The sequence below is a fragment of the Lagopus muta genome, chromosome 1 (genome assembly GCF_023343835.1).
Source record: "Lagopus muta isolate bLagMut1 chromosome 1, bLagMut1 primary, whole genome shotgun sequence".
NCBI classification, from domain to species: Eukaryota; Metazoa; Chordata; class Aves; order Galliformes; family Phasianidae; genus Lagopus; species Lagopus muta.
In genome coordinates, this window is record NC_064433.1 from 178357800 (window position 1) to 178373291 (window position 15492).

The window sequence follows — 15492 nt, forward strand, 5'->3', positions numbered from 1 at the left end:
CCTCAGATGGCTGTCATCTTTAATGTCCAACTGTCAAAATTAATTCCCCTCCCATAAGAAAATGTGGAATATATGTACAAAAGCTTCTATAGTAAAATGCACACTATTCAGACCAGTGAAGAACTGCTTCATCTTTACCCAGCCCTAAGTATCTTCTGAAAAGTAATTTATATTGAGGGAACAATGTTTCTTTCACACCCAAAACCAGACTACAAAATACCTCAATTTCTCATTAGATAATAGCCAGCATGTAGCTACGTGGTTGGAGGATGTACCTGAACAAGAATTATTTGTTCTCTATCCTTTTACTCAGCAAGTTCTGTCTTTTATTGTATCTTCTGCTGTACGATTCATCTCTCTTTGTAGAGGTACACTGTTTTTACACATCATTCCTACTTAAAATGTATTTTAAAATAGGAAAGAGCACTGCATAAAGATGGAAATATGAATACAAGAAACTTTCCAATGTTATGTGTTAACAGTTAAACAAGCATTTTAAAGCTGTAATACACATTGAGGCTTCTTTTTATACTTTCCACTTTCCATATTTTCTGCCATACTTACAGGGCATATTCTGCTAGAGGCAATTTGAAAACATCAAATACTTCCTTGTTCTTCATTAAGTAAACGGAACGCAAGTAGGATACAAAACACTGAAAAGAAAATAAAAGTATATTTTAAAAAGAAGCTTTTCATTCAATTACCGACTCACAAAATCACCATTGCTCTATCATCTATCTATCAAAACCATCATTGCTCTAAACAGAAATGAAATTTCGCTCTACATGGATTTCAGGCTGAAGTTCTTTTACCTCATATCCATCAGTCAAAATTTACTGGTGCTACTGAAGTGATACAACTTCAAATATGCAAATACTTCATTAAAGCACATGAACAGGCTGAATTTGCCAGTAGTGTGCCCTTTTATTTTCACTAGAAAGCAAATACAGCAACTTAGCCAAAAAAGAAACATTGTTGACTTTTTTTTTTTCCTCATTTCCTGAATTTCTAAATGACATTCCTCTATTTTGACAACTGAATCACATGGAAACAAACAGAGGCCAAGGTGCTATCAGTCTGAAGTGTACCAGCCTTAACTGTAGCTGCTGGCTAACAAAGCAATTCAACTCAATGTAACTGTCTTTCACTACAGCCTAGGATAATTCATATCACCTTGCCTTTGCCACCAGCTAATCATACACTTGCAGTTGATGAACGCAGCTCAACTGGTCAGCATAAATTCACAACAAGACATTTATTAACATGAGCCCAAGCTTGACATTGCAATAAATCCATGATGCTCACCAGGAAAACTGGAAACATCACATAACAGGACAATTTCATCCTCCGCTGTATTTCTCCCTCCGCCCTTCTCCAAAGTACAGATTCCTGCTCTTCTTTTAGCATTCACCTTTCTTTTATGTAGTATATTTCTGCCTACCATTTCTTGAAATTAGCACTTCTGTCACCACTGATAGCTCTATATGCAGTTTTAGTCCTACTCCAATCGTAATAAAATAATAGAAAATTGCTTTGCAGAATTTCACCACTCTCTCCTGCAGCAAAAGCAGGAGATGTTCTGATAAGCTAACATTCATTCATCAATAAATTGTATCATTTGTTCCAAAGTAGCAGTTGGTTGCTAAATTGGCCATTTACTGCTTTCCTTATGCACTAGCAGTATTCTGAGCTGGCCTCCTGTGGTTACACACTACTACAATATTTTTGTTTCTTTTAAACCAGCAAGCACTAGAACCAGCAGCTAATTAAACTAGCACACAGTTTCATTCAAGTACCCTACAAACACACCCCTGTTCTGCTACCTGCACTCTTGTCAGAGAAAACTTTTGCCTTGGTAACTCAAGTGGAATTTAAAAAGTTCCTACTGCTTGTTAACCTAAGACAGAGGAGAGACACAAAAATCTGAAACACCAAGCTTTTATGGTGAAATGCTCCAGAGAAAAACTTTTCCAGATGTGAGAACTATGAGACCATAGATTAAGCAGTCACAATGTCATACTTCTTTCCTTGGCCAGTGGAAGTAAGAACTTCTGTAAAGAGCTAAGAGAGATGCTTTTCAAGCTGTCCTACACTTGGTTAGAGAAGTTTTCTTTTACTGGTCTGCTTTTTTAAATGCTGAGGTTTTCAGGTGGCTTCATAGCCTGATCATCTCTCAATTCTTGGGGTGGAAGATTTTATCACACCCCATCTCAGCTACAATCAATCTGTAAGGTACAGAATAAAATACTTGTTTTCTCACATTATTAAACATTTTACCAAGATAACTAGAAACCTACAGAAAGAGATATAAAAGTTGGCAGATCTCATTAATCTACTGCTGTCTAGCAAGTGACAGCAAAAAGAAATGACAGTCCCTTCTTTCTGTGACAGATGGGAAAAATTATGTTAAACAAAAAGTACCTTTTCTGTGAATCTGAAAGTTGCAATATCTACAGACTGTAAGGTCTACGTGGGTCAGTGCACCCACAGAGCAGAAAGCTCATTGTGCCTTTTGGGTAACTTACTTTACTAGTATTTCTTTGATACACACAGTCTAGAAATTATCAATAAGGGGTGGAAAGAACACATCTTTTGTGTATGTACCAAGCCTGTGTAAGGGGATACTTAGATTAGATGTTAATAAAAATCCTTCATTCAGTGTGCAATGAGGTGGTAGCACAGCTGCCCAGAGAGCTGCAGTGCCCCATCCCTGGTGGCCTTAAAGGCCAGGTTGGATGGGAGCCTGAGCAGCCTCAGCTGGTGGGGGACAGTCCTGCCTGTGGCAGGGGAGTGAAACTGGGTGGGCTTTAAGGTCACTTCCTGCCTAAAGCATTCCATGATTCTACAACTGAGAATGAACCAAACAAGTGCATTATGTTGTAATGTTTATCAGCTATCAGGGTTCAGCCCTTTGATACTCGAAACAATTTTTTTCAGCTTTCTCACAGACTGGATTCAGGTTTGTATTGCTCTGCATTCAAATAAATTAGCATCTCTTTCAGATAAGAGGCTTCAAAGATAATTCTGTAGTAGAAGCACAGAATTGCTCAGGCTGGGAAAGACCTTAAAGATCATCGAGTCCAACACAACCTAACCATACTACCCTAACTCTAACAACCCTCTGCTACATCATGTCCCTGAGCACCACATCCACAGTTTTTAAACACATCCAGGGATGGTGATGACTCAAGCTTTCTGCTGACCTCACTTGCTATTTCACACACTCTGAACACTTCCAATAAGAGATATTCTCTACCCCAAAGCCTTAATGCAAAATAAAAAGGTTATACATGCATATATATATATATATATAATCTTATATCTGGTGTGTGTGTTTGTATGTGTGTGTATAATGGAAGACAAACTTGACTTTATTCTACTTAATTTTAAGAAGCATTAAGTACAGAAAAAGCAAATAACTTCTTCAAAACTGTGGCAACTTAATCCAAATTCTGATTTCATTTCATGTGCCCTCACTTCAAGTTCTAAAACACTGTCTGTTCTGGATTTCATCCAATTCTCCTAAGATTTGGTCACATCTCCGCATCCAGACTGGAGAGCTGAGGGAAGATGAATGTTGTCAGTATGAGCTCTATTCCTTCTCTTTTATCATTTTATATTAGCCACTGCTTTTTCTACTGTTTTGATCTAACTTTTGTGATGGTTTGTCAGTTTTTGTTTCCTACTGCAACCAAACGTTACAAAAATACTATCACATGAATTAAATCATACCCTCATGGATAACATTAATGCTGAGCAGAAACATATCACAGATCAGAAAGATACCAGAAACATATCACAGCTGTATCACAGGAGTAGCTAAAAAAATTGGTTCTGACTAGCAGAACTACTAGAAAAAGAAAACACATCAAGTACTGTGCTGTATTAATCTGCCATATCTGTAGTTTTATTTTATTAATGTGTTTCTTGGATAACTGTTTTAAACGTTAAGAAAAAAATCAATTTATGTGCTATTTTGACAGAATTCAAAGTAACGGAGCTTGACTGGAATCTCGAACTGTAACTGATTATGTTGCCACAGCACCCAGCAAGTCCCTGCAGGAGAGATGGAGAATGCAGTGGCAGACATCACCCTGCTGTCCCATCTCCTCCCACACAAAAACATTCAAGTTAGCAGAAAAATATTTTTGAACTTTCTCAGACAAGGTGATCTAACATCAAAATTAAAAGAACGGCAGAAGGTGGCGTGAGTCCATGAGAACTACAGATGATGCAAAGGACATCAGTCTGATTCACCCTGTCTCATTCCAACCAACAGCAAGCAAACCACAAGATGAACTGCAAAATTCCTTAAAGCAATTAGTAACCAAGAATTTAATTCTATCCCTTTTAAGTATGCTTCTCAAACAGGGTTTTTGCTTTTGGCCTCCAAAGCGCAGGACACAATGACTGAGATCTCATGCCCCCAACACAATAAAATACATCCTACCTGAATTTCTGTGCAGAACTACACCCCTGCACTGCTGTCTCATCCACTCTGGTGCTCGAGGAGAATTTATTTCTTATAACCATCAAGACCTAGCAGCTTTCCAACAGACAGGGCCCATTTTTTGACAAACTGAACATTTCAGTTAACAATCTGAGGTCAAGATTTCAGCTGCATTATTACTACTGTTTTATCCACATTAATATGTATGAATACTGGAGGACACTGTACACTGTTTGAACACTCAAATCTTATTAAGGAGGAACAACTATGACAAACCACTTGTCCATATTTTAAGATTCTCAAAAACTGAACATGTACACAGTTTGCCTGCAAGGTGACACTGCACTAATGGCCATAAATGAAAAACTGCAACAAAAACTGCTCAACATGGTAATGAAATTACAATTTACAATTTTCAAAATTAGCCAAAGATCTTATTAGCAACCTTGACAGACAGCCCCATGTTTGATTTTGTTCTTGTGCTATTTTGAAGCTCTCATTATTTTCTGTTGCTCAGTTCAGAAAGACCTTTCTCTTCCTTTCAAGAGATCTTAAAAAAAAAAAAAAAAAAAAAAAAAAACCCACCAAAAAAAAAAAAACAAAAAAAAACCCACAAACAAAACAAGAAGACTTGTAAACATTTTCATTCCAAGAAAGATAATGCTGGCTTCCCCCTACTCTCAACCTCCTTCAGTCAGCTGCTCCGCCACTTCTGATGTAAATGTGTGTAATTACAACTTCCTGTGGCAGTTGCTGATGATCATAATTTGTCACCAGTGCTCTTGGCCTGTGCAATATGAGGAAGCTTACACTGACATTCCACAAGCTGCAACCTTCCTTTTACAGTCTGAAATATTGCAACTTGCTTTCAACAGAAAGACTACAACTCCTGGTCACAATCCCATTCTCATTTTACTCTATCACTCAGGTTCAGTAGAATCTTTTCATGTGTCGTCTGTTCCCATGCTGGTTCACATAAATGAACAGTTTCCAATGCTAATCCAGAATCTCTGCTTTTCTTGTATTCCTCAGACTTTGGCACTTCCAAATTTCCAATCATTTGGCTTTTGGTAATGCTCTTTAAATGTCACCTATATGTACAACAAAGTGACCTGAAAGATTTTATTATGTACCACCACTTGCTAAAACATGCTTATTCTTTCTACTGATGTCATGTTGTAAAGCATGAGAAAAATGTAGCAGTTCCAAACACTGCTGCTAGGTCACTCCTGCAGGTCAATTATTCTAACAGCAGATCTATTTAAGTAGCATGTCTCAAGAAGCTGCAGATGACTACTTACCCTTTGAGCTTTCTCTTTTAATTCCTGATCTTGAGCTAAGAAAGCTTGCATTCTCTTTTGGATGTCTGTAATCTTCTCAGGATTAATTCTATTTAAAAAAAAAAAAAAAAAAACAGTTTGCTGTAGCAATTACAACAAATAACCACCTATTAAGTTCTCAAGAGTATCTTCATGTTTTCCGCATCACTTTAATATGCACAAACATGTCACCACTCTGAAAAGTTTACAGTGGAACCATATTAAGGATGAAGCACACACTCTTTATATGAATAATACAGAAGAAAGAAACAGGAGCTCAGACTTTTTATTCAGCTACAGTTTTTGGTGAAGGATGTGAAACTTTCTCCGAAGCCAAAATCATCATTAAAATACTTCTGGAATTTATAAAAATGATGAGGAAAAAAAAAAGCTCAATGAATCACAGGACTACTTTACACTGAGATAATAATGTTCCTAGGGAAATTCTCAGCACTTTTGAAAGCTTAAAAAGAATCCATCGCATTGGGAATAGTGAAGTTATCTTCTCTGTTACAGGCAGATGAGCAAAAACAAAGGACGTTCAGATTAAACAGATTTAGGACCTCCTCAAGATATCAATCAGGAGAATAGAGAACAGCTACTATATCACAGAAAATGATACTAGAGCTGGTAAGGAGTTATACACAGCCATCACATTTCTCACAATGAACCTTGCTGCTGTGTGCAACATCATCCTATGCTGTACAGCAACACACAGCTCTTAAGAAAACAAAATTAAAAAAGAAGGTTTGTTCCCATATGTCAGTCGAGAAAACGTGGCTGTGATTAAAATATTAGGAAAGAAGTATCTTACAGTAATTTCTTTGGTAACATAAACTATTATGACTGTGAAACATGAAAAAAAAAAGCCATTAAACGGGCTGGAAGTGCTACCAAGTAACAATTTAAGATAACAAAGTTTTATTCCTTCACTATTTATATTTCCAATGTCTATCAGAAACAGACAGCAGAAGACTGCAGTGGACATAAGAACTGTTTGGCTGCAGTTTCTATTAAAGATCCAATAGTGAAAACACAGTCAAACATGTAAAAGTTCACTCCAAACATGTAAAAATGGAAGACAGAAATCAAGAGGCATGAAAAACTCAACGAGACACAAAGTGACCAACAAGTCCTTGAAATGCAGTGCAGATGAAATACACATAAAATACCAAGCACAGAAAAAGTAAACAGAGATTGTTCTATCAAACAAGAATGAGAAAAGGAACAACAGATTTTTCCAACACAGGAAAAATGGTAGAAAAGCAAAATAAAAGCAGTGGCTTAAGTGACACTGAATTATATTAGAAGGTACAAGTGCAAAATACACCATCTTGAGGCAGACAAAATACAGGATGGATAACAAAAATCTAACTAGATGAAATCAAGAGGTTCACAATGACCTGAAACTCAAAAGGAAAGATTCAAGTGAATACAAGTACAAAAACCATTGCAAGTACCCCGGGATAAAGGAACACAAGCACAAAATGAGGTATAGTGAAGAAGTGAGCACAAGAATAATCAACAATAAGACTTAAAATTAACACTCAATAATCCCAGAAACAAGCTGAATTACTGGTAAATTACAGGAAAATTACTAAGAGATGACACACATTCAAATTTTTCCCCTCCTGGTCTTCGCTCAAAGCTGCAGGTGCCACCACACAGCCACCAGCAGTTACAGTGCAGCCCAAGCTCATGCCAGAACCAGAAATCATGGGTTAACAGGCACTTAGATAAACCCACAGGGTGAAAAGAAACTTGGCAATAGCAAGAAAGAGCATTTAGGGCCACAGTTACATCTATTCTAGACAGCTCACTGAGAGATAAAGATCTTTGAGACAGGGCAGGTAAACACAGCGCTCATCTTCAAAGGTGGCAAAAAAAAGAAGTTACAGCAGTGCTTTTGCTGCACTTGATACTGAAAAATTGATTTGTAAGCACCTAAAGAAAACAAGCAAACACATAATAGCCAACACAGCTTAGAAGCAAAACATGACTAATCAATTTGATTATCCTTCATACTATAACTGGCTTTAAGAATATGAAAGAAGTAGCAAATGTCCTCTCTTGATGTTGGCAAAATATCCAGCAACCTCACATTCTCAGAAGCTATAGAAACACTGTCTGCATCACGGGCATCCAACCTTCTGGCCTGCCTGGTCACAATGAGTGAAGAGGAATTGTCTTGGGCTGCATATAAAATAATAGTTAGTGCATATAAAAATATATATATTTTTTTTTTTTTTTAATTAAAACACTAAAAAAAAAGATCAACAAGAAAATAAAACTAGAGGGATATTTAATCTTGTTTTTGTGAAACTAACGCATCAATGTCTGGTTTGATGGAAGTGGCTGCAGTTCTCAGTGTGTTCTCACAGCCACAAAACGCTGATGTGAACAAGGTGCGACTGTGAAGTGAGGGATATCTCACTCTGGTGAGAGAGGGCTTAGAAAAGCCTGGTAAAGGGACCTGATCAAATGTTTGAGTCGAGTACCTGATTGCAACTCTGCACGTTCCATCTGAAAATTCACAGGTAATGTACTCATGTCAACTGAAAATGGAATTAAAATTAAAAAAAAAAAAAAGAAAAAAATTGAGGGTTTGTAGGTTTTTTTGCAAACTATTCCCAATTTCCTTTATCAAAACGGAAATGTGCAGTGGCATATTTTTTACTGTTCACAGGACTGTGTTTAGCCAGTGTACCACAATGCATAACTTAAGTTAGCATTGCTCTTTTCCCATCTCCATGTCCTTCTTACAGCCCCCACACCAACATTCAGCTGCTGCTGAGCAATGGGTGTGTGCCCATGGCCAGGCCAGGCTCCACAGTGAGAAGAGCCAGCACCACGACAGCTCAGGACGGCTGCAGGATGAGCTGGGCCAGGATGCACACAGCCCACACACTGGATGTGTCCGAGCTGCAAGGAAAATGAAAGTAAGGCAAAACCAGCTGCAGAGCTGCTATGCCTATGACTGACACAATGCTGAAATCAAAATGCAGTGCAAGATCCAGTTCCCACCTGGCCCGCTGCTACTTATTTTCTACAATGATTTGTCGATCATAAGAATATGATCCATTGCTTTCAGGATACAATATGGCACTGGGGATTCAGGCACAAAGGACAATAATCTCAGGCAGGCTGAGATTTTTTGAATGCACACTGATTTTTGTTTAAGTTAAAAGGAAATATATGGTAGTGTAAATCTAAGCAATGTTTAAAAAGTGCAAGTTGCCCCAAGCACGTTCTGCAGTTATGCATTTGCTAATGAATGAGTCAATTTGCAATCCCCAAAAAAAAGTTGTAACTCTGGATGCTCTTCTCTTTTTTACAGCACTGCATCAAGAGAATCAACCACTGCTGTTTCTGTCTTATGGTGGGATTCCAAAAATACAAAAGCTAGTAAGCAGATTTTGGTTTTAATGAGTTTGTATGTTATTTCATTCCAAACAAATGAAACTCCTTACAATAAGTATAGGCATGTAACTATGTGAGGAGACAAACCTAATAAATCCAAACACTTAACTGATGATGTACGAGCTCGCCTGAGCAATTAAGAATCAGCGAGCTAGAATCCACTACCAAAAGCATAGGAGAGGAATTTATTGCACTGTCTGTCATTTTAACTAGGTTGTTTTTCCTTCTCTTACTCTGTACGTACTCAATTTATAATTAAAAAGTAATATAACTTTCTAGAACTGCACTTTTGCCCAGCAGCTGCATAAATGGCCATTTGGCCACTCCTGACTATGTCATGATATACACATAATTTCAGCTACTTCCATCTCAGACCATATCTGACAGCGCTCTATGAGTTTTCCGGCCAACACTCATTCTTGTTTTCCTCTCCTTCCCCTCATTTTTAATATCAGGATACAAGCACTGCTCTAAGTAGATACTCTGTCTTCTCTATCTTCCCTAAAGTGCAATTTAAGCAAAACAATTAAATCACCACCAAAAACACCATGCTGCCAAATGATTCCCTAAAACAAGATGCTTTCCCTTTACCACTCACTGGGTTAGAAGTACTCTGCTTTAGACACATCTGTGCATAGCTTTAGTGACGAACATGCTGTCAGCACAGACACTACACAACAGGCCTCAGCAGATTCTCACCCACAGAAACATCTGCACTTTCCTTCTTTCAATGCAACTTCTGTCTACAAAATCTGTATTGATTTATTTTTATAAAACATACAAAATTATTCTTTCAAACATGTAATGTACACACCTTTGAAACTCAAGCAACCTGGTGTAGAGGGAGGAGTCCATGCCTACAGCAGGGGGTTGGAACGAGACGACCTTAAAGGTCCCTTCCAACCCAAACCATTCTATGATTCTATGAAACTGTGTGAAGCAGCTGATAAAACATCCCTTTCAGAGAAAATGAGAAACACATAAATAATGTTAAACTGCATAGTGTCAGCAAATTGGATACTGAACCACACACTCAGCATACACATCACACGGACACACAGGGTCTCTGCGCTGTGCAAGTCAATTCCAGCCCCAGCCACTTTGCTCCTATTGCCCCTTGTAAGGATTTCTGAGGAAACAGGCAGTGAAGCTTCATTTCAGCAGCATGCAATACATCTAAGAGAAAAGCTGCTGGTTAAACTAAGAAAGAAAAAAAAGAAGAGAAAAATAATGGTCTAAAGTTGCTGACTGTAAACTGACTGTACAGAGCAAGTCAGATATCTTACCAACACCTCTTTCTTTTACTTATTTTAAGAACTCCCAAAAACAGCATCTGAGCATTTAGATGGTAATTCATCCAATGCTGAACCCTCCAGAGGGAATGCTCATATGAGGAAGCCTCTAAGGGAGCCAACGCAAAGATCATATTGCTATTTTGTTAGAAAAGCTTTGCTCACAGATTTTAATCTTTAATGCACACGTATTAATAATGTTTAAAAAGCAGACTTAAGAGGGTTTGGATTTATTTCATTGTATAGTCTCAGTATTTCACCCAGGTTCCAAGCAGCAGCAATTTTTGCTCCATGCTCTCAGTGTGGAAGTTGGCTTCCTGTGCAGCAAGGACAACCTCCAAGCTGCAGAGAGGAGGAAGAGCTGGGACAGGGAGCGGCTGCACAGAGCTGGCAGCCTCACACAGCACAGCACGTACAGCTGGGGGTACTGACACAAATGGATATTCATACAGCACGGATGGCTTCCAGAAGGCAGCAAGTTTTAATGGATTCCCAAGTATTAAAAATACCATTCTATAGAATCGGTATCCAAGTATTCTCCACCACGAGACACAAAAGCAGAGCTTTTTTCAGTAATTGCATTTTTATCCTAAGACTGAAGCTAGCAGTATTTCACACTGGATATCTACAGAGCTGCTCTTCCTTGGGTAAAATTTTCCAGAGAGGCAAATTTAGCAAGGATAACTCCTTCAGAAGCAGCTTTTATCTAGTCAACAAAATTACATGCAATGAAGCAATCTCAAGGTACTATCAAAAATCATTTCAGTTTACATCTAAAACTTTAAAGTTATAGACTGATTATAAATATGCCTATGTAACATTTAATACTCTCAGAGTAGCTTTCTGCCTTATTTGAATACCACTACATTTATTATTGTATATTTTACAGTTTCTCTTGCTCTGCTTTAACAATGAAGAAACGTATCATTAAAAGCACTAACTATAAATTTGCAGCTTGTAGTGATTAGAGAAGACTGATTTACTGTAACAGGCTCTACAGGGAGCTTGGATACAAAATTCAAAGTCAGGAAAAAAACCTTTAGCCTTTTAAACAGGTATTTAGGAAAATGAAAGATTCACCCCATGAATTCTGCAAATTATGCGACTTTTAATAGCCCTACATAAACAAAATGAAGAAATATTAATAGCTGTTTGTAGCAAAACATTCACTTAGACTGCTGTGGTTACACTGCTGGTCCTTGTAAGGTGCTACAATGCTTAAAAGGAAAAGAAAACAGCAGATGTAAAGACATCTTACAAATTACAAATGTTGTCCACATCCAGTTGTGTTTTTTGTTTTTTGTTTTTTTTTAATGAACAGCAGTGTCAAGAGAAAACTTCAGCAATTAGACTTTTAGGAGCTGCTTGAGTTTGTTTTTACAGTCCTATCAAAAGATGTCTAACATCTGAGATTTGAGCATATTCCACACAGAACTGATAACCACATCTGCCCAGAAATGGTGTATTTCACTGGCTGCTCTGCAGTCAGTCTGTTAGACAGAAGTAATGCTTGCAAAGAATGTTCAAAGAAGGGCAACAAAGCTGGTGAGGGGTCTGGAACACAGGGCTTATGAGGAGCGGCTGAAGGAGCTGGGAATGTTCAGTCTGGAGAAGAGGAGGCTCAGGGGAGACCTCACTGCTCTCTGTAACTACCTGAAGGGAGGTTGCAGTGAGCTGGGGTCGGCCTCTTCTCTCGTGTAACTGGTGATAGGACCAGAGGGAATGGCTTCAAGCTGCACCAGGAGAGATTCAGGCTGGACGTTAGGAAATGCTACTTCTCTGAAAGAGTGGTCAGGCACTGGGATGGGCTGCCCAGGGAGGTGGTGGAGTCACTGACCCTGGAGGTGTTCAAGGAATGTTTGGACGTTGTGTTGAGGGACTTGGTGTAGTGAGAACTATTGGTGATGGGTGGATGGTTGGACTGGGGGATCTTGAAGGTCTTTTCCAACCTCAGTGATTCTGTGATTCTGTGCAAGGACAGTTTGCCAACCACTAAAATTGAAACAGTCCACCTTAAAACTTTAAATCTGCAAAGTGCCACATGTACATTTTTCCACATTGCAGAAATGACAACTTGTGTCCAGGATTGCATATTTAGAATTATTATATTTAACTTCGACATTAAAAATGACAAAAAGCATCGAAAACAATCAGCAAAGTCCTTGTGAAGCTGGTTGGTGCTCAGAAGAGTAAGATTCAGTAGAAACTGCAGTGATTATCAGTCTGTGATTATCAGTCCAAGCTTTTGCTTACCACCTCCATAGCAGCAGACCACGTGCCTTCCTCTCCATTTACAAAAACAAATTAAAGTTTGTGAAGCCATTATCGTATCAAGTTGCAATCAACTACATAATCCTAGCTTACCTTAACGCACCCTATTATTAAATGTACAATAAAAAAGCTAAATTAAGAAAGTCTTGCTCAATAGATTCTAATGACAAAACCTGAACTGCAGCCACTTGCATTTCTTAATTCAAATGATTTTGTACTGTAAGCTGTAAGAAATCTCATCTAACAGTAAAAGCAGCAGCGATTTCTTACCTTCAATCGTTACATTAGAATTCAAAGAATACAGTACGATTTTTGGCTAACCCAAAGGTTTAAGTGCTAAGGTAATAACAGCCACTTAAAGTTTCATCCTGTCTTGTGTTATTCTCAAAAACAATTATTCCACCAAGATTCTCTGCATACAGCTAATTACATTTCAGTCTCAGATATTTCCACCTTCAAATCACACCTTCCCAAAAATAGAACAGTTCTAACTGTTCTTATCTACTGGTATGGAAATTATTTCCTACCTCTCATCCATCTTTCTCTTGATTTATTCAATCATTTTTGACATGAGGTAACCCCATCTACACAGGTTTCCAAAATGGAGTCCAGCTCACAGTGTATTTGCTGGTTTTATTTCACTTCTTTTCCTACATTTCCTTCTGATTCTGTTTTTCCTTCTGACTTACCAGTGGGCTGACAGCACCAAAAAACATAGTGCTGCTAAGGAAGAAATTATTTACTTCTTTTTGTGTTCTATTTATTACTTTCAGAGTTAAGGCATTTGTCTTTCCTACAAGTGTATTACGCCACATTTAACAGATATTGGAAATAAGCTGTTTGTTTGTTTTGCTTCTTTTTTTTCCCCCCAGCTCATTCAAAATCAGTTTTCATTGGTACAGAAAGCACAGAGCAGGTCTTCATTAGTACATTCTCTGAAATATGAGAAATTATCATTTAGTAATGCTTTTTAAAAAAAAAAAAAAATCTTGTTCATCAGGTAACTGATTCAGAAAGGCCATGACAAACTGGAGAAATTCTCCAGAAGTAAGGAAGCTCCAGTCAAGAGAAATAAGAATGATAAATGGTCTGAAAAACATTACAAGGCAAGATTAAAGAAATTGTAATTATTTAATCTGCAAAAGAAAAGGAGATAGTGTGATAACGTTCAGCTACATGAAAAGTAGCTGCAGAGAGTATGAGAATGTCATTTTCCATAAGTTCCTGGCAAAGGATTAAAGAAATATTTCACATACATTTACTGTAAAACCTATCAGACACTTGAGAAAAAAGCCTTAATGACAGGAACTGCTGAGTATAGATGAGATCACTTGGGAAAATGGTATAGATATTCACTGGCAAATTAAATAGGCATTCAGTGTAAGTAATTTGTATGGCTGATCCCATCTTCAACAGAAGGGCTGGAATAGGTAACCTCTCAAGGTCTTTTCTTCTTCAATAGTATCAAAAGCAAGTCATCTCCCTTGTTTGTCCAATTCCAAGCAAATCAAGCATTTGACTTCATCACTGTTGCCATACTCATTACACACCATACCTGAGGAAAGGTAACAGATGAGCCATTAGTCACTTACTTTATTTCATTGACAGGTACTTTCCTCTGTGCCAGCTGTTCTACCATGCCTTTTTCTTCTGAGGGCAGCAGTACTAACAAAGCTTCACCACCTTCTTTGTACCTGATCCAAAGGGAAAAACAAAAAATGTTTTCAACAACTTAGGAGAATTACATTTGCTTCCTTATTAGTAGCCCAAAAATCAGACAACCATCCTCATTCCAAAAAGGGAAAAGCCAAACCAGCTACATGACTTGTCACTATCTCCACGTGGTTTCAAAATTACACCTTGAGTTCTATATGCCTGGGTCTAAGACAAGAAGTCAGAGCTGAGGATCCTATTCTTTCCTAGATTAGAAATGTTTCTGTGGTAATCAAATGACGCTTGATCAAATATTGCAAGATCCAGCTACTTGCATTCATACTGTACAATAGGAAAATCACAACTCTTGGTACCACCAGATTCTCCCTTGCACATCTACAACTATAAGAATGTAGCATTAGAAAAGCATTAAGTGCTTTGAACTCAAACAACTACTTCTATTTGGATGTTGAACTCAGACTACTTTCTAAAAGATCATAAAGGAATTACTGTAACAGAAGCATTGAAACAGATTCAGTTATGAGCCACAGCCTCTTACCGTGTAGAACAGCTCTAAACTGACAGAGGTGCTATGAGGCAAGTCCCTATGCAGAAGCAGATGATAAGCCTGCAGATGGCCACAGATATCAGCAGTCCATTTGTTTGAAACAAATATTTTTCATTTCTTTTTAACATCATCTTTTATTTACTAACTAAACAGAATTTTGGTGCCTACTCCATTCACAGTTGTCTTGCTGGTAATTTTTTTCATCCAGCTCAAACACAACTGGTTTATCTTTTCTGTTCTCTGGATGGGAAATTAACTTTTTTATCTACCTTTATTCCAAGAGTGTCCCCGCACCAATACTCTCTCTCTCCTATCCCCTATCCATCCAGTTCCATCTTGCCATTACAATAATCTTTGGTTGCTCTTACTCCAATGCATTTTCCTGTTTGGTCTCAACTCCAATTGCATACAGTTTTCTCCATCAGAAAAACCCACAGAATTATAGAATCACCAAGGTTGGGAAAGGCCTCCAAGATCACCTATTCTAACCACACACCTACAACCAATAACCATCAAGCA

The 15492-nt window shown here is 38.0% G+C and overlaps 1 protein-coding gene across 1 annotated transcript in view; it reads right to left on the reverse strand.

Annotated features, from left to right (window-relative positions):
* The window catches only part of DDX10 (DEAD-box helicase 10), a 172387-nt gene that overhangs the window by 130816 nt on the left and 26079 nt on the right, over positions 1-15492 (reverse strand). The window contains exons 10-12 of the mRNA XM_048935168.1: positions 14345-14446; positions 5752-5839; positions 565-653 (exon numbers count right to left, since the gene is read on the reverse strand). Coding sequence (XP_048791125.1) covers positions 565-653; positions 5752-5839; positions 14345-14446 — 279 coding nt within the window. The remainder of the gene's footprint in view (positions 1-564; positions 654-5751; positions 5840-14344; positions 14447-15492) is intronic.